The 23,936-nt window shown below is 51.1% G+C and overlaps 1 protein-coding gene across 1 annotated transcript in view; it reads left to right on the forward strand.

Moving 5' to 3' along the window:
* Nucleotides 1-7,639, forward strand: part of LOC142250067 (dimethylaniline monooxygenase [N-oxide-forming] 2-like) — a 79,110-nt gene extending 71,471 nt beyond the window's left edge. Inside the window, exon 8 of the mRNA XM_075322126.1 lies at nucleotides 7,264-7,639. Coding sequence (XP_075178241.1) covers nucleotides 7,264-7,639 — 376 coding nt within the window. The remainder of the gene's footprint in view (nucleotides 1-7,263) is intronic.
* Nucleotides 7,640-23,936: the final 16,297 nt, after the last annotated feature.

The following is a 23,936-nucleotide window of genomic DNA, read 5'->3' on the forward strand; positions in this document are numbered from 1 at the left end:
AAGTGGGTTAAGATCTGGTGATTGACTTGGTCATTGCAGAATGTTCTACTTTTTTGCACTCATGAACTCCTGGGTAGCTTTGGCTGTATGCTTGGGGTCATTGTCCATCTGTACTATGAAGCGCCGTCCGATCAACTTTCCGGCATTTGGCTGAATCTGGGCTGAAAGTATATCCCGGTACACTTCAGAATTCATCCGGCTGCTCTTGTCTGCTGTTATGTCATCAATAAACACAAGTGACCCAGTGCCATTGAAAGTCATGCATGGCCATGCCATCACGTTGCCTCCACCATGTTTTACAGAGGATGTGGTGTGCCTTGGATCATGTGCCGTTCCCTTTCTTCTCCAAACTTTTTTCTTCCCATAATTCTGGTACAGGTTGATCTTTGTCTCATCTGTCCATAGAATACTTTTCCAGAACTGAGCTGGCTTCATGAGGTGTTTTTCAGCAAATTTAACTCTGGCCTGTCTATTTTTGGAATTGATGAATGGTTTGCATCTAGATGTGAACCCTTTGTATTTACTTTCATGGAGTCTTCTCTTTACTGTTGACTTAAAGACAGATACACCTACTTCACTGAGAGTGTTCTGGACTTCAGTTGATGTTGTGAACGGGTTCTTCTTCACCAAAGAAAGTATGCGGCGATCATCCACCACTGTTGTCATCCGTGGACGCCCAGGCCTTTCGTGGACGCCCAGGCTTTTTTGAGTTCCCAAGCTCACCAGTCAATTCCTTTTTTCTCAGAATGTACCCGACTGTTGATTTTGCTACTCCAAGCATGTCTGCTATCTCTCTGATGGATTTTTTCTTTTTTTTCAGCCTCAGGATGTTCTGCTTCACCTCAAATGAGAGTTCCTTAGACCGCATGTTGTCTGGTCACAGCAACAGCTTCCAAATGCAAAACCACACACCTGTAATCAACCCCAGACCTTTCAACTACCAGACCTTTTAACTACTTCATTGATTACAGGTTAACGAGGGAGACGCCTTCAGAGTTAATTGCAGCCCTTAGAGTCACTTGTCCAATTACTTTTGGTCCCTTGAAAAAGAGGAGGCTATGCATTACAGAGCTATGATTCCTAAATCCTTTCTCCGATTTGGATGTGAAAACTCTCATATTGCAGCTGGGAGTGTGCACTTTCAGCCCATATTATATATATAATTGTATTTCTGAACATGTTTTTGTAAACAGCTAAAATAACAAAACTTGTGTCACTGTCCAAATATTTCTGGACCTAACTGTAGGTTATGTGCACGGAACTTCTCAAGTCAATGAAGAAGTTAAGATTGAATGCTGTCACTAATGCACCGTGCCGATGGTTTATGTCCAGCAGCAGAACTGATTGAGTGTCGAATTGCTAAACAGAACCTGTCACCAGATTTGACCCCTATAAGCTGCTGCCAACACCAGTGCGCTGTTATATACAGCATTCCAGAATACTGTATATAAGTGCCCAAGCCGATCTGTATAACATAAAAAAGACCTTTTATTTTACTCACTTGTGGGGCGGTCTGAAATGATGGGCATCTCTGGTCTCAGTCCGGCATCTCCTGTCTTCCTTTTATTGCTGTCCTCCTTCTCTGCTTCATGTAAATGATGCGTCCTATGTCATCCACACAGTGTCCTCCATTGCACGCCTGTGCATTCACACTTCTCTCTGCCCTGATGAGGACAGATCAGATTATTGTAGTGCGCATGCACAGGGAAAGGCCCAGACCAATTTGTGTAACAATAAAAAGCAACTTTTCTTAGACTTACCTGCAGGGTGATCCAGTTCTGATGGGCGTCGCTAATCTTGGTCTCGCTTCTTATCTTCTTGCAATTGCCATCCTCCTCCTTTGCTTTGGGTGGATGATGAGTACAGTGGAACCTTGCTTAACGAGAACAATCCGTTCTGGGAGTGTGCTTTGTAACCAAGTTACTCGTTCAGCAAAGCAAGGTTTCCCATAGGAAACAATGCAAGCTCAGACAATTCGTTCCACAACTTGTTAAATGTCCCATCCTGGTCCCCTATTCTGTCATTCCACACATGCACAAATTCACACAAACACGTACAAACTCACACAAACACACACAAACACACAAGCACACAAGCACGCACGCACACGCACATATATACTCACCTTACCTTTCGTTCCATCGCCGGTCTCCTGGGACTTGCTGTTCTCTGGTACGGGGCCGGGCTGTGTATCGGGTTACCATAACGACGAGGGAGGAACTTCGGCGGCCAGAGCGCTGACGTCAAAGGCAGAGCCACTTGCCTCTGATTGGCCAGCGCGCTGCCTTTCAGTAGCGGTGACAGGAAGTTCCTGCCTCGTCGCTATGGATGTCAATGCACAGCCTGGACTGGAGCGGAGCGACGAACTACAGGACCCAGGAGGCCGGCGATGAAACGAAAGGTACACTATATTATAGGCTCACCTTACTTTCCGTTCCATCGCCGGCCTCCTGGGTCTTATAGTTCGCCGCGAGGACGTCGTGATGTACCTGGGAAGTACAAGAACCATGAGACCGGCGGTGGAACGAAAGGTACGGTGAGCATAATATTGTATGTGCGTGCGTGCATGTGTGTTTGTGTGTGTTTTGTGCTTACATGTGTGTGTTTGTGTGGACTGCAAGTGCGGGTCAGAGCGCGGTGGATGTACGGAACCGGAAGTGTGTGCGGTGAGGATTTTGCTCGTACAGCAAAGCTTTCTCGTAAATCGAGTTACAAATTTACAGAAAGCTGTGATTGTTAAGCAAAATTCTCATTAAGTGGGATACTCGTTAAGCGAGGTTCCACTGTAGTCCTCCATTGTGTTCCTGAGCAAGCACACTTCTCTCTTCTCTACTGAGGGCAGAGCAAAGTACTGTAATGTGCAGGTGTGGAAAGGTCAAAGACCATCCGTGCATGCGCACTACAATACTTTCATCTGCCCTCAGAAAGGCAGAGAGAAGTGTCTGTGCACAGAAGTGTAATGGAGGCCTCCCATGTGGATGACATAGGACACATCATCCACACAGAGTTGAGAAAGAGGACTGTGATCGTAAGAAGATAGGAGGCGGCGGATCAAGATCAGCGACGCCCATTAGACCCGACTGATCACAAGTGAGTATGTGACGCCCTGGACTAGTCAGGTCATCACAGGGTTCTGCACAATCTTTCTCTCCCCGTGCAGCACTCAACCCCCCATGGTTCTGGGTCCCCACCTTGCTGTACTGCCTCCACCGGCATCCACAAATCCTAGTTACACCTTGCAGTCATGCACACCGGTGGGCTGCTAAGCTGGAATAAGGCCGCCCACCTAGGGGTCAGGCAGGGAGGTGGGAGGTGACAAGTCAGTTCAGTGGTAGCCCTTGAGCGGTGAGGAGCTCGAGGAAGCTGGGAGTTGGGAGCTCCCAGGGGAAAGGCAGACTAGGTCGCAGACGATGTTCTGGACCCGGAGGAGTTAGAGACCCAGTCGCGGGAGATTGGGACTGGGTGCTTGGCTACTCTTGGAGGATAGCCAGCAGCCACAGTTCAATAGCCGGGCTGGGACCGAAGGCACGTCGGGGTACATGGACCCTAGGTCGGGGAGAAGCTTCAAGCAAACCGGCAATTAACCTGTGGAGGACAGGGCCTATATGGACTGTTCCCACGAAGCTGAGAGATTAGGGGCACTAGTGCAATGAGGGGGATAGGGCTTTCCAAGCAAAGCAGCCCACTGAAATCCCAAGCGTGAGCTCCTGAGAGAAAGCTCTTCTGCTACTCTTAGCTCCAAGCTGACGGGCCAACTGAACACTCTAAAATACGGTGCCAGGAGGCAGGCCACAGACCACCAGGCAGTACTGCAGGGAATGGGACCCGGACGAGCTCCCCAAGAGGGCAGTGGCACGCAGAGACTTGGTTTACTACGTTGTCAGTGTCTGCTTTCTTGCTGAGTGAGTACCTGATTAACCCCTGCAATCAGCGAGCCTGCACTCCCCCTGTACCCCATACCACTGTGACGCCCTGGCCTATCAGGTCGTCACAGGGTATTGTGCAATCTGCCCTTCTGCACAGTATCCAATCCTCCTTGGTTACGGATCCTTGTTCTTTGGTGTTGCTAAGATCAAAGCTAATCAAAACCCTAGGAACACTTTGCACCACACCCACCAGACACACCATTGGGGGACCTGAAGAGAATAGGGCCACCCACTTGGGGGGGTTGGTAGGGAAAGTGAAAAAGTGAAAAGGAGTTGAGTGGTGACTCTCGAGAGGAGAGGTCAAGGAGTGTTGTGTTGGAGGTGAAGGAGAGAGGAGGTCAGGAGCAGGGCTCCTTGTGTACTAGGTGGCAGACGTTGGTCTGGGCCTGTTAGTTGCTGGAACCCCGGTCAACCTGGATCGTGTCAAGGGGCACGGACTGCTGAGGAGGGCAGCCGGCGGCCTTGAGCCATCTTCGGTCAAGGGCCAGGGCACAGCGGGATACGTGGACCCTAGGCCGGGAAGTAGCTTCACGCTTCCTGGTAATTTACCCGACGGGAGTGAAGTCTTCAAGATTCATCCCTCACCCGCTCCAAAATCGGGGTACTAGCGCAACGATGGGATAGGACTTTCCCACAATACAGTTAGTTCCATACCATAGGGTCCAAACAGAGAAGAAGGTGCCACGGAGAAGGTCACAGGCTAACAAGCAACACCAAGGGCACGGATCCAAGCGTACTCCCTCCATGCTGCAGCGGTGCTCAGAATTCTGGTTTGCGAGTTGTCGGTGTCAGTATTCTTGGACTGAGTGAGTACGCAGAAACCTTCCCTTTCCTAATAGCCCCTTAACAGCATCACCGGGCCCCGGGGCAGCAACCCCCTATCCACGGAGGGGTTAAACACCTGGCTGCCGCACCACCGCCACCGGGCTCCCCAACACCAGCGGTGGTACTCTACCTTACCACGCACCGTGGGTGGCATCACGAACTTCCAAAATCCCCTGTACATACCCTCTTAAATTCGAGTGTCCGCATGAACCCCCGGGTCCGGAGACCCCTCAAGCCACCACAGTTCCGGATCCGAGCGGCTCGGCAGCTGACATGGGGACAGTACACAACCATTCGGGGTACCGGGGCCTTTCCCTACCCGTGGAGGGTAACGTCATCTAGCTGCCCCACTCCATCACCCTGGGTACTCTCAACAGCAGTGTCGGTACTCCCTATTACCGCACACCACGTGTGGCGTCATGAACTATATATCTACCCTGTAAATACCCCCCTTTTTCATTCGGGTGTGACCCTTAGCTCCCGGGTCCGAAGACCCTCGAGCCACGTGCAGTAACATCCGGATCCAAGCCGTTCGACCGCTGCAGGGGCGACACAGGTATAATAAAAGTTGTTTTTTCTATTATACATATCGGCCTGGGCACTTATATACAATATTCTAGAAATGCTGTATATAAGAGCTTACTGGTGGTGGCCGCAGCTTAAGTGGTACTAATTTGCTGACAGGTTCCCTTTAATAAAATTGGTGGTGCTATAATTTGCTCCCCCCTTAAGCTGGGGAGGAATCTGCAGTGCTTATCTAGTTAGCCCCTTTTCGTTGCCCTTTACAGAAATAAAACTTGTTATTTATCTTGTTTTATGGGAAAAGGTAAAGTTTGTATTAACGAAAAGGCATTTTTTTCAAATTAGAGTCTAGCAGGAAAACAGGAAATGGGAGAAAAGAGTTTTTTGGCACAGATGGTTTATTTCTCATGGAAGAATGTTCTGTAAATTTATGCAGTCAACTCTATACAAATAGAGTTTATTTATGAGCTCCAGATACAACATATGTTTCCTATACAAAGATTTTATTAAATACAGTAGTTATTTCAATAGTATTAACTAGGTTTATTATTCAAATTTTAATAAAAATAATTAACTTAAAATTACACATTCATTGTCCTAGAGGAGGCACATTAGGATTTGTGCACATGATATCTCTTTTCAGGCGAGTGCAGTCCATGTACTGCATGAAAAATTGCTAAGTAAACATTAAAAAGAAAGACCATAGGTATAGCGATGGGAAAATGACCCGATGTCCACATTTAATCCTTTGAGCTTCTTTTAAACGCTTCAGGTTTCCAAAGAGGCAAATCGGTAAAAAGATGTGACCCGACACTTCTTCAGGTGCTGCCACTTAGATGTCGCTCAATAGTTTATGTAATACAAAACATGGTCAAGCAAAGTTTACAAAAAAACATTTCAGGAAAAAAAACAATGTTTCCTGAAGGATCTAATACTTGAAAAACCATGGTAAAGATTGTCCATTTGGGCATTCAAAGTTGCACTCATTTTAAGTAGTCAAGCTCAATAATTTCATATTATAAATGCCAAAAAGGTATACCTCACCTACCAAACCTTCTACATCCTAATAAAAAGACCAGGGCCCCAAAGATGATGAATTGTATTCTGTTGTGGCGTATGCAAAAATCACCAGAAATAAAGCCAGTAGCCAAAAAAATGGTCAAAAAATGGCAAATGCACACGCAGGATGTAGACGGCCCCCCATGATAAAGGTTGGAGTTACACAGGTGCAGAATACCAAAAAAAACAACCACCCACAGCCTAACTCCAACCTTTATCATTGGAGGCCGTATGCATCCTGCATGTGCATTTGCCATATTTTGACCATTTTTTTGGCTGGTGGCTTTATTTCTGGTGAATGATTTTTGTACACGTTTTTCCGAAGTATGCTCTTTGGTGAGTAATTTTAATGCAGTTAGGGACTCGTAAGCGTGGGGACCCTTGACGTTTGGGTTATGAGCTTATGTATTTTGGCCAAAATATGACCAATACCTCACATTTGATATAATTTTTTTATCATATTTTATCGCACAATTTCCGCAGAATGCAGCCGGCCCCTTGGGATGTCTGTCATTTGTGTTGGTGCACTCATTTGGTGCTGGGCAACCCGTCTGATCTAACAGAAGGGCGTTATCAATAGGCTGTGGCCTAGACACTGTGTATTGCACATACCTGTGTGACTGGCGCCCTATGTTAAATCTCATTAGTGTGAAGTTTTAATGCCCCCTCCTGATATGTTAGGCTGTGGGTGGTTGTTGCATCGGTATTCTGCACCTGTGTAACTCCAACCTTTATCATGGGGGCTGTCTGCATCCTGTGTGTGCATTTGCCATTTTTTGACCATTTTTTTGGCTGGTGGCTTTATATCTGGTGAGTGATTTTTGTATGTGTTTTTTCTGTAGTATGTCCTTTGGTGAGTTATTGTATTCTGTTGAGGCCACAATTTTTCACTAGCAGTATAACTAATGTAATTCAATTTCTATTTCCACAGTTTTGGCGATAGCAGAAGTCAGACTTTACAAATGTACTTTATAGAATGCATGGATGAAGTAGCTGCGGAAATTGGCATTCGCCCCAACATTATGCGTCTGTTAATTACAGACCCTAAACTGGCTTTGCAGGTTTTCTTTGGTCCATGCACACCGTACCAGTATCGTCTAACAGGTCCGGGCAAATGGACTGGTGCTAGGAATGCAATCCTGACTCAATGGAGCCGAACCATAAACCCAGCCAGGACTCGTGTCGTTCAGAAATCTACGGACTCTAGGACAATTATTCAACACATTTTTATTCTGTGTGGATTGACAACAGCAATTTTCATAGGATTCTATTGTGTGAAATTCAAACCACTGATACTTCAGAAGTAAAAGTTTTATTTCATTGTGTTTCTTATTTAAACTATTAATGCTGCAATAAAAGGAAACTTCACATTAAAGAGGTTCTCTGAGAATGAGATAAAATGGCATATAATACAAACTGCAGCTCTTCCTAGTTACGTGTCAGTAGGGGCTGCAGACTGAGTATATACAGCTCCCAAGATCTGTGTTTCAGCTCACAAGACCTGTATCATACACCTCAGTCAGTGTTACAGTTCGGGGTTCTGTTGTGCCTCGAACCGGTCTAGTCCCGTCATTGATTCCCACATTGGGGTTATTTAACTCTGCAGCGCCACCTGGCCGTCGCTTGAGGCATCAGGTGGCTAGAGTTTTGTACCATCCTGAGCCTAAGTGCTCATGCAGCCACACTGAGCATGTGCGTGATATCATTGATAACACGGTGGCCACTGATTGGTCATCAGTGACATCAACGATGAAGTGGCAGCCGCTGATTGGTCATAAAGACTTCAGCAATGACGTGGCAGCCCCTGTATGGCTGCAGCCGACACCATTACCACATGCCATGTGGCCTGGGCCAGGGTGGCGGCTATAAAAGGTCTGTAGCTCCGCCCATAGGGGCACGAGCATCATTTTGTATGCTGACAGCGAAGGTTGCTTTCCCTGCTGTCAGGAGTGAGTGGGTTCCAACACCATTGTAAGTATGCAGTGCTTGTGGCAGACCCGTGTATATGTGTGTCGCGGGCGGCGGGGCGCTGCTGCTGCTGCTCGGTGGCTCGAGCGGTGGGCCGGATCCGGGGACCCGAGCGGCGCTCCTCGCCCGTGAGTGAAAAGGGGGTGATTTGGTTGGGGATTTAGTCCGTGACGCCACCCATGGGTTGTGGTGAAGATGGGCACCACCGCTGCGGGTGACGGGGATCCCGGGAGCGATGGTAGGGAGCAGCTGGGATGTTGTTTTCCCCCTCCCATGGGTAGGGGTTGGTGGTCCCTGGGCCCGGTGGTGAGACGGGGAGGCAGGGTTGGTGAGGTGCAGGGTTGCAGGGACAGCGCAGATGCCATGGGTGTAATCACTCAGCAAAAGATGCACAAAGTCTCCGGTAAACCAAATGTCTCAATGGACGGGTCCCGCAGCTGGCTGCAGTGTCTCTCTCCCCGGACAGGTGATGGTGGCTGTCTCTCCCTGCACCTTTTGTGTACTGTGTTGACTCCAATGGCTTCCCCACGGTAGTCTGCTCCCCGGTGTATACATACCGGAGGAGCCCGTTTTGCCCGCAGGCGCTGGCCCTTGGATCTCTAACCGGTGGCGGTGGCTGTATGTCCTCACGGTGTGACCGGTTGCCTTCAATCGGGACTTGGTTGTTAGGGAACCCCGGGGGTTCCTGTCACATTCGGATTTGACTATTGACGGCGGCTCCAAGCCTTGTCGGGGTCCGATGGCCCTGCCTGTGTGTGCTTGGCTTCACTCCGTTCCTCGGTCCGGTACCGGTGGGCCACCGCCCAGCCCCGGTCCTTACGACTCTGCGGAGTTCCACCAACTTCTGCAGATGGCCACCACCGTCTGCCAGCCTTGCTGTCAGTGCCTGGGCTATGACCCAGACACCTGCAGTACGTGACCTCTCTCTGTCACATCCTGAACCAAACTCCTCAACTCAACTGCTACTTTTCCTGCCTCCAGCCCTGTGAACTATTCGGTGGGTGGGGCCAACTGCCTGGCTCCGCCCCACCTGGTGTGGACATCAGACCCTGGAGGGAAGCAACAAGGGTTTTTGTGTCTGGCTAATGTAACTGTCCGGGGGTGGGGTGTGTGTGTGTGTGTGTTACCTGTGACGACCTGGCTAGTCCAGGGTGCCACATTCCCTCTTGGTAAAACGCAGACCGTCCACGGGCTGCCCGTCCATCACCGGTTTTATTTTTGTTCAAAACTGTAAAATATAAATAACATGGTAACGGTAAACGTTTAAAACATAAGCATTCTTTTGGTCACTTTAACGTTGCACATATAAACATTTTTAATCAGACGGATGGACGGATGTCTTCCGCTCTCCCACCCAAGCAACCTAGCCCTGATGCTGCCCCTAAGAAGTGGGCAGCACCCCTTGACCCCAGTCCAAGTTGCCCGAACGGGTACGGTAACTCGCACCCGACTGTCACTTCAGTGGACCCCACGTCCAGGGGGGGCCCCTGACCCCCGGAGGATTGCCACCGGTTACGGTAGTGGCGGGCCTGGGCCATCTCTTTCCTCCAGGCCCATCCTCCAAATTAGCCTCTCCAGAGGTGGCAACGGTATCCACCCCACAACGCTATTTACAAACCCACCAGTTCGTGGGTGGCCTGCTAGTTCTCGGCCATGTTCATGAGGAGTTTCTCATGTAAGTATGGGGGGGTGAACTTAATAACAGGGCAACTCCAGTCCCAACGGGGACGGTTCTCTTCTCGGATGGCAATCAGATGATTTTTCGGTTTGATTCATTTTCATTCACTCACATATTTACACAATTAACATACGACACCCCTAAATGATAGTTTCCCTGTACCTAAGTAGGGGTCGACCTAGGTTGGGGCGTGTGGACCTTCTGGGCCCAATGTTATCAGTGGAGGGCAAGGGGACAGAGGAGACAGTCAGTTCCTCTTCCCTGATTGCAGGTATGGCAAGTGGAGACCCAAGGGGAGGGGGTAGAGGTGCGTCCCTGGGTGCCTGTTCGAGTGACTCACTGGCGGGCGTTTCTGTCTCCGTTTCTTCCACGTGTTGTGGGAACATTATTACCGGAATAATCACCGCGCCGTTCTGCGTAGGCCAGTCCGCTGGGAAATCACCCATCACTGTGTGAATCACCTCTTTTTCTTTCTCCCCGGTTGGTCTGGGGGCCGGGACTTCAGCTTCCAACCTCAATGGAGGTGGACACCTCTTCAGGTGGTCCCTGGAAACTGTGGCCGAAGTCTTCCCCTGGCCACAACTAATCTGGTAGGCCTTCTCATTCTCCCATTCAGTGGGTTGTATGACATACGGGGTTTTCTCCCACTGGTCATCAAGCTTATGGGTTCTTCTTTTCCGTTTTAGCACTACATCCCCAGGCTTAAAGGGACCAGCTGGAGCCCGCCTGTTGAAGCACTGTTTTTGCTGTTCCCGGCTCCGACACAGGTTTCTTTCCACGTACTCCTGGACCTGTCGGTACTGCGCTCTCCGCCGGGTGTCCCAGTCAGCAGTCGAAGGAAGGGCCTCTGGAGCGTCCAAGTCCATTTCCAGGTCCACCGGCAGCCGGCCCGGTCGGGCTCTCATCAGATACGCGGGTGTGCATTTGGTAGCGCTACAGGGAATGTTGTTGTAGATGTCTGAGATCAGGCAGCTTTTCTGGCCACAGGTTCCGCTCTTCCAACCGTTTTCTCACACATCCCATTAGTCTGGGCATGATATGGGGTGGTCCTGATCTTCTTACAACCATACAATTGGCAGAATTCTTGAAACACCTCTGCTTCAAAGGCTGAACCCTGGTCCGTAAGCAGTCTCCGGGTATCCGTGCGGTCGGCAAAAGTAGGCCTGGAATGCTCTAGCTGCGGTATGTCCGGTCAGATCTTTGACTGGGACAACCACCATGAATCTCCAATAGTGGTCCACGATGGTCAGGGTGTAGGTGTACCCACTTCGGCTAGTGGTGAGCTTGACGTGGTCCAGAGCGACCAACTCCAGTGGGTAATGATTGGTCGTAGAGGGGCCTTCTGGCTGGCTTCGTCCCGTCTTCTCAGTGCACAGGGACCACACTCTCGGCACCAAGCCTCCACAGACTCCCGCATCCCACTCCAATAGAACCGCTCTCTCAACAGCATCTCCAGCTTCTTCCACCCAAAGTGCCCGGCACCGTCATGGTAAGCTTGTAGAACTGTGGGCACGTTAGCCTGAGGAACCACCAGCTGGCGAACCTTCTCATGAGTCTTCGGTAGAGTTGAGCGCGGTTCGCGGTTCGTGGTTCTCCAGTTCTAAGCTCGAGTGATTTTGGGGGCTGTTCGAGATCGAACTAGAACTCGAGCTTTTTGCAAAAGCTCGATAGTTCTAGAAACGTTCGAGAACGGTTCTAGCAGCAAAAAGCAGGGCTTCTTACAACTACAGTGTGCAGGAGCCATCGCTGGCAGCCTGCCACAAGCTGGTAACCAAGATAAACATCGGGTATCCAAGCACAGCGCTTTGGTTAGTAACCCGATGTTTATCTTAGTTACGTGCAGGAAGCCCACACTTCCCCGCTCAGCTCGCTCCGCCCCCTCCTGCCCGCGGCACACACACACACACACACACACACACACACACACACACACACACACACACACACACACACACACACACACACACACACACACACACACACACACACACACACACACACATGGTCCCGCTCGGCTTACCTGCGGTGATGAAGTCCCGCCATCCCGACCTCAGCGCTGTCACTGTCCTCCATGGCCGCCGCTTGTCACATCACCTCTCGCTTCCGACCCGAGACTGACTAGCGGTGACATCACGGACCTCTCGCGATACTTGGTGTGAAGGCGCCGGTCATTGAACTCAGTGACAGGGGCTGTCAGTGTGCTGGAGATCAGCGCAGGTAATGTACCTCGCTGACAGCAGCACTTGTCATGCCCTGCAGTGACTTGGGCTGACCCATTGATGTTAGCTCAGGTCACTGCACTGCTCTCCCAGCCAATGGGGAACATCCTGCTCTTCATTGACTGGGACAGTGTGGATCGTCATGGCAACCCCTTGGATTACACCAGACCTGGATTTGTTTTTCATTCTAATAAATTGGTTAAAGAGGGAATGTTTTGGGGAGTTTTTTCAAATAAAAATGTGTTTGTCGTTTATTTTTTTTTATTACTGACTGGGTTGGTGATGTCGTGTATTTGATAGACGCGTGACCTCACCAACCCCAGGGCTTGATGCCAGGTGACATTACACATCTGGTATTAACCCCATATATTACCCCGTTTGCCACCGCACCAGGGCGCGGGATGAGCTGGGGCGAAGCACCAGGATTGGCGCATCTAATGGATGCGCCACTTCTGGGGCGGCTGCGGCCTGCTATTTTTAGGCTGGGGAGAGTCCAATAACCATGGAGCTCCCTAGTCTGAGAATATCAGGCCTCAGCTGTCTGCATTACCTTGGCTGGTGATCCAATTTTGGGGGACCCCTACGTGTTTTTTTTTTTTAAATTATTTATTTAATTTAAAATAACAGCGTGGGGTGCCCTCAGTTTTGGATTACCAGCCAAGGTGAGGTTGCCAGCTGTGGTCTGCAGGCTGCAGCCGTCTGCTTTACCCTAGCTGGCTACAAAACTAGGGGGAACCCTACGTCATTTTTTTTTCATTTTTTTGGCTAAATACAAAGCTAAGCACCCCTTAGTGCCACATGAAAGGCACCAAAGGGTACTCCACTTTTTCTCCATTTTTTTCTCCATTTTTTCTCCATTTTTTCTCCATTTTTTCTCCATTTTTTCTCCACTTTTTCTCCACTTTTTCTCCACTTTTTCTCCACTTTTTCTCCACTTTTTCTCCACTTTTTCTCCGTTCTTTTTCTATGGTCGGTCTACCCATTAGCTCTGCCATGCATACTGTAGCTCTACACCTACTGCACATGTTACTTTATGATTGACATCTCTTTCGTACCAGAGCTGTCTAAGCCTACTCTGACCCCATATTTGTCATTACTATATTGTCCTTGTACTATATTATGACATTTGTATCATGTGTTTCATTTCTTGCTGTGTTGCAATTTTTTTGCTGCATCCCAATTGTACCTCTACATTGTTCGAGTTTGTTATTGTTCTCTCACTCTTATGTGATACTGATTATTGTCATTTTTCATGATTACATGCAGATAAGTCCAATCTGACGAAGGCTCAGGCCGAAACGTCATTTGTAACTTGTTTTGGACAAAAACATATATGCTTATGAAAAAAAAAATTTTCTTAATACGGACCAATAAAGAGTGATTTTGCATTACTATCCGTTGTGACTTACTAACTTAGTCTGGGAGATTTAGAGTGCCGAGGTTACTCACTAATTTTATCTATTATTACCTCTGAGCACCTATATACCAGTGAGCAGAGCTTCCTCTACAGTAGTTCTCCTGATTAGGCATGCCCTTACCTCATGAGCAGGGCATTGCAGCTTTGGTAGCAACCATTACGACATGGACTCTGCTGCTGTGGACCCGGGGAGAGTGAGTGCAGATTCATTGCACCCACACTCCTCACATGAAGGGTCCGCACTCCTAGAAAATGGGGGATATGTTCCCTGAGTGTCTCCCCCCCATATTCTAGATGGTCCAGAGTCGTCGTGGGACCCCTTTATTTTTTTTCTTACAATAAATTGGTGAAAGAGGAAATGTTTTGGGGACTGTTTTTTCAAATTTCTTTTGTCGATTTTTTTTTTTTTTTTTTTGTTAGTACTGACAGTTTATGATGTTGAGTATCTAATAGACGCCATGACATCACAAACTGCTGGGCTTGATCTCAGGTTACTTTACAGCTAGTATCAACCCGATTTATTACCCCGTTTGCCACTGCACCAGGGCACGGGATGAGCTGGGGTGAAGCGCCAGGATTGGCTCATCTAGTGGATGCGCCACGTCTGGGGTGCCTGCGGCCTGCTATTTTTAGGATGTGAAGGCCCAATAACTATGGACCTTCCCACCCTGAGAATACCAGACCACAGCTGTCCGCTTTACCTTGGCTGGTGATCCAATTTGGGGGGGACCCTACTTTTATTGTGTAATTATTAATATTTATAAAATAATTATAAAAAAGAGCCTGAGGGGACCTCCACATTGGATCCCCAACCACGGTAAAGCTGCCAGCTGTGGTTTTCAGGCTACAGCCGTCTGCTTTACCCTAGCTGGCTATCAAAAATGGGGGGACCCAACGTCATTTTTTTTTTTAACTATTTTTTAAATAGAAAAAATTAATGGGCTTCCCTGTATTTTGATTGCCAACCAAGGTAACGGCAGGCAGATGGGGGTGGCAACCCATAGCTGTCTGCTTTATCTGCGCTGAGAATCAAAAATACCGCGGAGCGCTACGTCATTTTTTTAAAGATTTATTTTTACAGCACTGTGATGTCCAGCAATCAAAATACAGGGAAGCCCATTTTATTTTTAGTTATTTAAATAAATAATTAAAAAAAATATATATGGGCTCCCGCTGCATTTTTTGTATTGCTAGCTAAGGGTAATCCAAGCAGCTACTGGCTGCTAACCCCCACTGCTTGGTGTTACCTTCACTGGCAATGGAAAATCCAGGGAAGCATTTTTTATTTTTTTTGCCAAAAAACTGCAAAAAAAGGACGTGAGCTTCGCCATATTTTTGTATGCTAGCCAGGTATAGCAGGCAGGTGCTGGAAGAGTTGGATACAGCGCCAGAATATGGCACTTCTATGAAAATGCCATTTTCTGAGGCGGCTGCAGACTGCAATTCGCAGCAGTGGGGCCCAGAAAGCTCAGGCCAACCTGTGCTGCGGATTCCAATCCCCAGCTGCCTAGTTGTACCTGGCTGGACACAAAAATGAGGCGAAGCCTACGTCATTTGTTTTCTAATTATTTCATGAAATTCATGAAATAATAAAAAAAGGGCTTCCCTTTATTTTTGGTTCCCAGCCGGGTACAAATAGGCAACTGGGGGTTGGGGGCAGCCGTACCTGCCTGCTGTACCTGGCTAGCATACAAAAATATGGCGAAGCCCACATAATTTTTTCAGGGGGCAAAAAACTTCTGCATACAGTCCTGGATGGAGTATGCTGAGCCTTGTAGTTCTGCAGCTGCTGTCTGTCTGTATGGAGAAGAGCAGACAGCAGCTGCAGAACTACAAGGCTCAGCATACTCCATCCAGGACTGTATGCAGAATTTTTTTGCCCACCAAAAAAATGACGTGGGCTTCGCCATATTTTTGTATGCTAGCCAGGTACAGCAGGCAGCCACGGGCTGCCTCCAACCCCCAGTTGCCTATTTGTACCCGGCTGGGAACCAAAAATATAGGGAAGCCCGTTTTTTTTAATTATTTCACTTATTTCATGAAATAATTAAAAAACAAATGACGTGGGCTTCGCCCCATTTTTGTGTCCAGCCGGGTACAACTAGGCAGCTGGGGATTGGAATCCGCAGCACAGGTTAGCCCGAGGTTTCTGGGCGCTTTTGCTGCGGATTTCAGTCCGCAGCCGTCCCAGAAAATGGCGCTCTCATAGAAGCGCCATCATCTGGCGCTGTATCCAACTCTTCCAACAGCCCTGGAGCCGGGTGGCTTGTTGGGTAATCATGAGTTAATACTGGCTTTGTTTTACTAGCCAGTATTAAGCCAGAGATTCTTAATGTCAGGCACGTTTGACCCGGCCATTAAGAATCTCCAATAAAGGGTTAAAAAAAAAACACCACACAGAGAAAAAATACTTTAATAGAAATAAATACACAGACACATTAGAGACTCCATCTTTATTACCCCCTGTCAGCCCTCCACGATCCTGCTCTTCTGTCTTCTTTCTTTCTAGTGTAGTAGTAGTGACGATTGTAGTGAGGATGAGGTTCACCAGCTCATCACTTGGGGCTGGGGAACCTCATCCTCACTACAATCCTCACTACAATCGGGAAGCAGCGTGCAGCCTTCACTCCGTGAGTGATCAGTGCTGCTAGCGGTAACAGCGGTAACGCTGACAGACGCGTTACCATAGCAATGGTGCTCTCGGAGCCGCGGTTAGCGGTGACGTCACCGCTAACTTCGTTGCTATGGCAACGGTGATCTCCGTTAATGACCGGCTGTGTCAGCCGGTCCCTAACGGAACGGGGAGTCGACCGTGTGCTAGAACATGTCGCCGGTACACGGCGATACACATATGTGCACCGTGTACCGGAGAGATGCACTCGCAGGTCCTACATGACGTGTCATAGTCATGTGACCAGTCTGTAGCCAATGAGATAATAGCCATGTGACTGGTCACATGGCTATTTTGACGTCACGATAGGTCCTGCATCGCTGTTGGCAGTGCTGGTCACCGGGAGGATTCAGCGATCATCGGATGGAATAGCGGCAGGAGACAGAGTGCAGAAGGGATCGCGGGGACCGGTAAGTGTTATGGCAATGTTTATTAACTGTTTGTGTACATTTATAATGCATTTTTATGTGTTTGTGATTGCCTCCCATTATAGCCTATACGTTCGAGTTCGGTTCGTCGAACGTTCGACGAACCGAACTCGAACGGGACCCCCGTTCGGCGAACGGACCTCGAGCCGAACCGGGACTGGTTCGCTCATCTCTAGTCTTCGGGTTGATCAGTTCCCGATACAGCTTCCCCTGGGACAGGTGCAGCCGGGCTCGTTCCTTCCACAGCCGTTGGGCCTCAGGAGGAGCGGCAGGGTCCAGTCCAGCAGAGCCTTGTTCAATCATGGTTCAATCATGGTCTTGACCAATTGGACGGCCGGCGCTTGGTCCTGGGCTTCTCGCCATCCCTGACTGGGTAGCGGGTCCAAGTTCACCTGTTGCTGCGTGACATCGCAACTTCTTGACTGGTGGTCGGTGGAATGCAGGCAACTCGATTTCCTCAAGGTCATCGTCTTCTGATCCCGCATCCGGCAGGTGGGGCATACGGGATAGCGCATCCGCGTTGGTGTTCTTGCAGCCGGCTCTGTACTTGATAGTGAAGTCATAGTTAGACAGCCTGGCCACCCACCGTTGCTCCAACTTGCCCAGCTTAGCCGTGTCCAGATGGGTTAACGGATTATTGTCCGTATAGGCGGTGAACTTTGCTGCTGCGAGGTAATGGCGGAACTGCTCAGTAATGGCCCACACCAGCGCCAGGAACTCAAGCTTGACGGAGCTGTAATTCTCAGGGTTCCTTTCTGTGGGCCGGAGTTATCTGCTGGGATAGACGATCACTTTTTGGCTTCCATTCTGGACCTGGGACAGGACTGCTCCCAAGCCCACATTACTGGCATCGGTGTAGAGGATGAATGGGAGACTGTAGTCGGATTTCCTCCCCGGTCAAGGCCGTCTTCAGCTGGTGGAAGGATTCTTCATGCTTCTCTTCCCACACCAATGGGGGGTCCTGGGGCTCTGCCGCCCTTGGCCTGTCCCACGAGGAGGTCTTGCATAGGTGCAGCCATCTTCGTGTATCCCTTAATGAAGCGGCGATAGTAGCCCACCAGGCCCAGGAACTGTCTCACCTCTCACCGTGGTCGGCCTCGGCCAGTCCTGAATGGCAGTGATCTTTTCGGGATCCGAGGCGACGCCTTCCGCGCCCACCACATGTCCGAGGTACTGCACCCGGGGCTTCAGTAGGTGGCACTTAGAGGGCTTCAGTTTCATCCCATATTTGGCTAGGGACGCAAACACTTCAGCCAGATGTTCCAGGTGAGCCTCGTACGTCTGGGAATATACGATCACATCGTCCAGGTACAGTAGAACCATTTCAAATTGAGATGTCCTAGGCAACACTCCATGAGCCGTTGGAAGGTTCCAGGGGCATTAGACAGCCCAAACGGCATGCTGTTAAACTTGCAGAGTCCCATGGGAGTGGCGAATGCAGTCTTCTCACGGTCCTCTGGTGCGACCGCTACCTGCCAGTCCCGCTAGTAAGGTCAAGGGTAGAGAAGAAGTTAGCAGTTCTCAGCGCAGCCAGCGACTCTTCGATACGGGGGAAGAGGGTAGGCATCTTTATGTGTGATCTGGTTGATCTTCCGGTAATCCACACACATTCTCATGGTGCCGTCCTTCTTCTTTACCAACACCAGTGGGGCTGCCCAGGGACTACAGCTATCCCGAATGACCCCTGCCTCCATGTTCCTCAACATGTCTTTGGCGCATTGATAGTGTGCTGGCGGAATGGGCCTGTACCTCTCTTTGATGGGTGGGTGTAGGCCTGTAGGGATATGGTGTTTAACCCCCTTAATCCTCCCGAAATCTAATGGGTGTTTGCTGAAAACCTGTTCATACTCCTGCACCTCCCTGTATACCCCCTCTTTATGACGCGTGGGTGTGGCGTCAGTGCCTACGTGTAGTTCCTGGCACCACTCCTCTAACTGTTCAGGGGGTGTATGGTTACTGGCAGGGGATGCTGAGGTAGGAGGGACAGCTTCGTGAATGGTGTGAGGGTCTAGGGTGAGCAACTTGGCAAGGGTAGCATAACGGGGGAGCCTGACTTCCTCCTCTCCACAATTCAGCACTCTTACAGGCATCTCCCTTTTTTAACGTCAACCACCCCTCTGGCTGCCATCACCGTGGGCCAATGTTCAGAAGGCGTGGGTTCCACCATCGCCGGGTAGTCGCGCCCCTGGGGGCCTACTGCTGCCCTGCACCGAATCATCATCTCACTTCGGGGTGGCACTACCAAGGGGGCCACATCCATCACCCTTACTCCACCAATCTCTCCACCAGTTGAGTTCACTTGCTGCCAATACAGAAGGGCCCGGATCTCACGCTGCACAGCCCTCTGTCTGCCTCCTCCTGCTGTGACGGCCAACTGCTGCAACAGACTCAGCACCTCACTCATACAATGCTCCATCACATTGGTCAGTAGGATTACTTTTGGGTAATGGTCACTGGGTTCATTCATCACCACAATCATCCCTTGGCTCTTTAACTCTGCACGTCCCACGGTCAGGGTCACTTGCTTGTATTCCACTTGGGTTAGAGGGAGTCCATTAGCTGCGACAAGGGTCAGGCTATCATCAGAGGGGGCAAGTTCGTCAGTACCCAAATACTGCTGGTACAGTGTATATGGTATAGTGGTTACCTGTTATCCTGTGTCCAAGAGGGCCATGAGCAGGATGCCATCCACTGCCAGAGGGATGATGGGGCGAGCTCCGATGTACCGGTCTCGCCAATCGGGGGGGGCTGTTGGTGTCTACTCCTGAGGATTGGCCCTTGGCCCCAGGGGTTGCTCGTTTAACGGGCACCGCCTAGAGTAGTGGCCAGGCTTGCTGCACCAATAACAAATAGGAGGCCCATACCGTGAGTCATTGGTCCTTCTCCACTGCATCCAGGGGACGTCCTCCGGACTGTCGGCGAGCTGGATCCTCCCTGGGGGCTTGACTCTCGTCGGAAGCTGGAGTGCGGCGAGGATCTTGGCTAGGTCTCCATCCATGCGGCGGACCTTGGCAGCTAGCTCCTCCATCATCCCGACTGGCGCTGCAGGAGCCAGTAGAGCCAGGAGAGGAGGTGCCACTGTCGCGGGCGGAGAAGGGGACGCTGCGCTCACCCACTGCTCTGGTCCAGCTGCTGCTGCTGCTCGGTGGTGGCTCGAGCGGTGTGCCGGATCCCGGGGACTCGAGCGGCATTCCTCGCCTGTGAGTGAAAGGGGGTGGTTTGGTTTAGGGATATTGTCCGTGACGCCACCCACGGTTGTGGTGAGGTTGGTGACACCTCCGCTGTTCTGGACGGGGATCCCGGGAGCGGTGACAGGGAGCAGCTTGGATGTTGGTTCTCCCCTCCGTGGGTAGGGGGTTGGTTGTCCCGGGGCCCTGTGATGGGGTTGGGATGGTTGGCAGGCGGGTTACGGGGCCTGGCGAGGTGCAGGGTCGTGGGGGCAGTGCTGTGCCACACGGCACGGTGGTACTCACTCAGCCAATGATGAATACAAAGTCTCCGGTAAAACAAACGGCTGGATGGACGGGTCCCACAGACGGCTGCGGTGTTTCTCCTCCCGGCAGGTTGATGGTGACTGCCTTTCCCTTCACCTGTGTAGTGTATACGGTTCCAATGGCTTCCCACCGGTAACCCGCTCCCCAGCTTGGATGGGTGCTGAAGGAGCCCCTTTTGCCCGCAGGCTCTGGCCCTGGGAACTGTAGCCTTAGCGGTGACTGTGTTTCCCTCTACGGTTTGAGCTGTTGCCTTCAACCGGGTCTTGGCTGCTGGGAAACCCCGGAGGTTCCCTCTGCTAACGGATTTGACTGGTTTTACGGCGACTCCAAGCCTGGTCGGGGTCCGTAGGCCCTGCCAAATGGTGCTGGCTTCTCTTTGCTCTCCGATCCGGTACCGCTGGGCCACCGCCCGTCCACGGTCCTTACGGTTTGCTCCAATTAGCCTCTCCTGCAGACGGTCACCACCGTCTGCCAACCTTGCTGTTTGTCCCTGGGCCACACACCCGGACACAGTCAGTCTCCTCCTTTACCACACGCTAAAACTGATCTGACTCCTTTTCCCGCCTCCAGGACTGTGAACTCCTCGGTGGGCGGGACCAACCGCCTGGCCCACCCCCTTGTGTGGACATCAGCCCCTGGAGGAAGGCAACAAGGATTTTGTGTTTTGTTTCGGTGTGCCTAACCAGGGTGGGGGGTGTGTTGGTGTAGTGCCTTTGATGACCTGGCTTGTCCAGGGTGCCACACCACCATGATGGGAGCGGTTTCAACCGGCCATTGGGCCGCCTCAGGAGCGTCTGGTGTTGGATACTGCAGGGCCTTGATAGCCCACTCCTTCAACACTGCAAAGTCCAGATTGATGTGTTTTAGGGCCCACAGCCTTAGCTGCTTGCGGTCTTCCGCGGACCCCAGCCCTTGCAGGAATTGTTCCACTAGCATCTTATTACTGTCCGCATCATTAATAGTGTCCACCCGCTTCAGTGTACGGAGGGCTGTTTGCAGGCGCAGGGCATAGAATCTTATATTGTCTGCAGGCCGTTATCAGCACTGATAAAACTGCATCCGCAATTCCGCTTCTGTGCGGGTCTCAAAGGCGATCTGAAGTTTCTCAAAAACTGTAGTCACTGAGGCCCAGTCCGCGTCGGTCCAGGTCTTCGTCTCCTGCTCAGCCGCGCCGGTTAGCTGCCCTAGCACTACCGCTGCCCGTTGCCTATCAGTCGAGGGATATAAATCGAGGACCGGGCAAATCTTTTTCAGGAACACCTGCAGAGCATCAGGCTTCCCATCATACTGCGGTAACCAGGTAGCACCAGGCACATAGGGCAGGGAGAACGGCATCACATGAGCGACCGCTGGACCCGCGACCTCCCCCGCTCTTGCGACCGGAGCATGGGCCATCCCGTTTCCATCTACGGGTGCGGCGGCTGCGACCGCCACTCCTCCAACTGCTCCGTCGGGCTCAGACATCTTTTTCCTGTCCCCCCTTGGTTCTTTCTAGCACTTCCGCTTGTTGGGGGCGGGACTTCACTTTCGCGCCTTCCCTGCTCGGGTAAGACGCTCGAATGGGAAATCTTCGCGCCAAAGGTGGCGGCGCTTCAAATTTTTCGGCCGGACACCGCCGGCGGAGACTACAAGGCGCACTTCTACTGGTAAGTAGATGGGTAAGATCCTGTTCATGACGCCAAGTTGTCGCGGGCGGTGGGGCGCTGTGCTCGCTAACGCTCGGGTCCGGCGCTGCTGCTGCTGCTCAGTGGCTCGAGTGGTGGGCTGGATCCAGAGACCCGAGCGGTGCTCCTCGCCTGTGAGTGAAAAGGTGGTGATTTGGTTGGGGATTTAGTCCGTGACGCCACCCACGGGTTGTGGTGAAGATGGGCACCACCGCTGCTGGTGACGGGGATCCCGGGAGCGATGGTAGGGAGCAGCTGGGATGTTGTTTTCCCCCTCCGTGGGTAGGGGTTGGTGGTCCCTGGGCCCGGTGGTGAGACGGGGAGGCAGGGTCGGTGAGGTGCAGGGTTGCAGGGACAGCGCGGCGCGGTGCCAGATGGCACGGGTGTACTCACTCAGCAAGAGATGCACAAAGTCTCTGGTAAACCAAACGGCTGGATGGACGGGTCCCGCAGCCAGCTGCAGTGTCTCTCTCCCCGGACAGGTGATGGTGGCTGTCTCTCCCTGCACCTTTGTGTACTGTGTTGACTCCAATGGCTTCCCAACGGTAGTCTGCTCCCCGGTGTATACATACCGAAGGAGCCCGTTTTGCCCACAGGCACTGGCCCTTGGACCTCTAGCCGGTGGCGGTGGCTGTATGTCCTCACGGTGTGAGCGTTTGCCTTCAATCGGCACTTGGTTGTTAGGGAACCCCGGGGGGTTCCTGTCACATTCGGATTTGACTATTGACGGTGGCTCCAAACCTGGTCGGGGTCCGATGGCCCTGCCTGTGTGTGCTTGGCTTCACTACGTTCCTCGGTCCGGTACCAGTGAGCCACCACCCAGCCCCGGTCCTTATGGCTCTGTGGAGTTCCACCAACTCCTGCTGACGGCCACCACCGTCTGCCAGCCTTGCTGTCAGTGCCTGGGCTATGACCCAGACACCTGCAGTACGTGACCTCTCTGTCACCTCCTGAACCGAACTCCTAAACTCAACTGCTACTTTTCCTGCCTCCAGCCCTGTGAACTCCTCGGTGGGTGGGGCCAACCGCCTGGCTCCGCCCCACCTGGTGTGGACATCAGACCCTGGAGGGAAGCAACAAGGGTGTGTGTGTGTGTGTGTGTGTGTGTGTGTGTGTGTGTGTGTTACATGTACCGACGTGGCTAGTGATTCTGAATTTAGGGCAGGCGCCGGTACCAGGTATTCGTATCTAGGTACAAACTGTGTCTCGGCACGGTGAGGGATTAAGGTCCTTCTGGACAAGACGTGCCACTTATGCACACGCCCCGTCTGCAGTGGCAGACTTGTGTGTATGTGTGTGCCAGCTTTGGGTGCCCAGTGATGCTAACTGGGTGGCCTTCACGGTCTGACGTGCCCCTGTACGCACGTGACCGGCTCAGTGGTTACATTCCAGGTTGCAGTGACGCTAACTGGGTAGCCTTCACGGTCTGACGTGCCCCTGTACGCACGTGACTGGCTCAGTGGTTACGTTCAAGGTTGCCAGTGATGCTAACTGGGTAGCCTTCATGATCTGATGTGCCCCCGTACGCACGTGACCGGCTCAGTGGTTACGTTCCAGGTTTTCCAGTGACGCTAACTGGGTTACCATTCGGTTGTCGTGTCTCCACACACGTGACAATTTTCAGTTGCGTTTCCTTTGGTTTCGACGTGTCTTTACACACGTGACCACTGCATGTGAACCTGTGAGGTTCACAGGGACACACTTAGTTTCGTTTGTGGTTTTCTGAGTTTCTGTATTTTGTCCTTCTGTCCTTAGTGGCATTAACACCTGCCCGGCGGATGCTGGGCGACGATTGATATTATATTATTTTTTATTTTAATCGTCCCCTCCGTAACAGTCAGTTGCTAAATGTGATGTGAGAAGAAATATTTTAACCTATCTTTGGCTGGAAAAGGAGATCTTCAGCTTCATACCCCTCCTCTGTCATTCTGGCAGCTTTATAACAATTAACCGAGACTGACAAGGCTGAACTGAAAAACAAACATTACAGGGGATGAAGCTAATGATAATGGAGATATCATCCATTGTGCTTAGAGAGAAAGACGTTTATGTCATCACATATGAT

The sequence above is a fragment of the Anomaloglossus baeobatrachus genome, chromosome 8 (assembly GCF_048569485.1).
Source record: "Anomaloglossus baeobatrachus isolate aAnoBae1 chromosome 8, aAnoBae1.hap1, whole genome shotgun sequence".
NCBI classification, from domain to species: Eukaryota; Metazoa; Chordata; class Amphibia; order Anura; family Aromobatidae; genus Anomaloglossus; species Anomaloglossus baeobatrachus.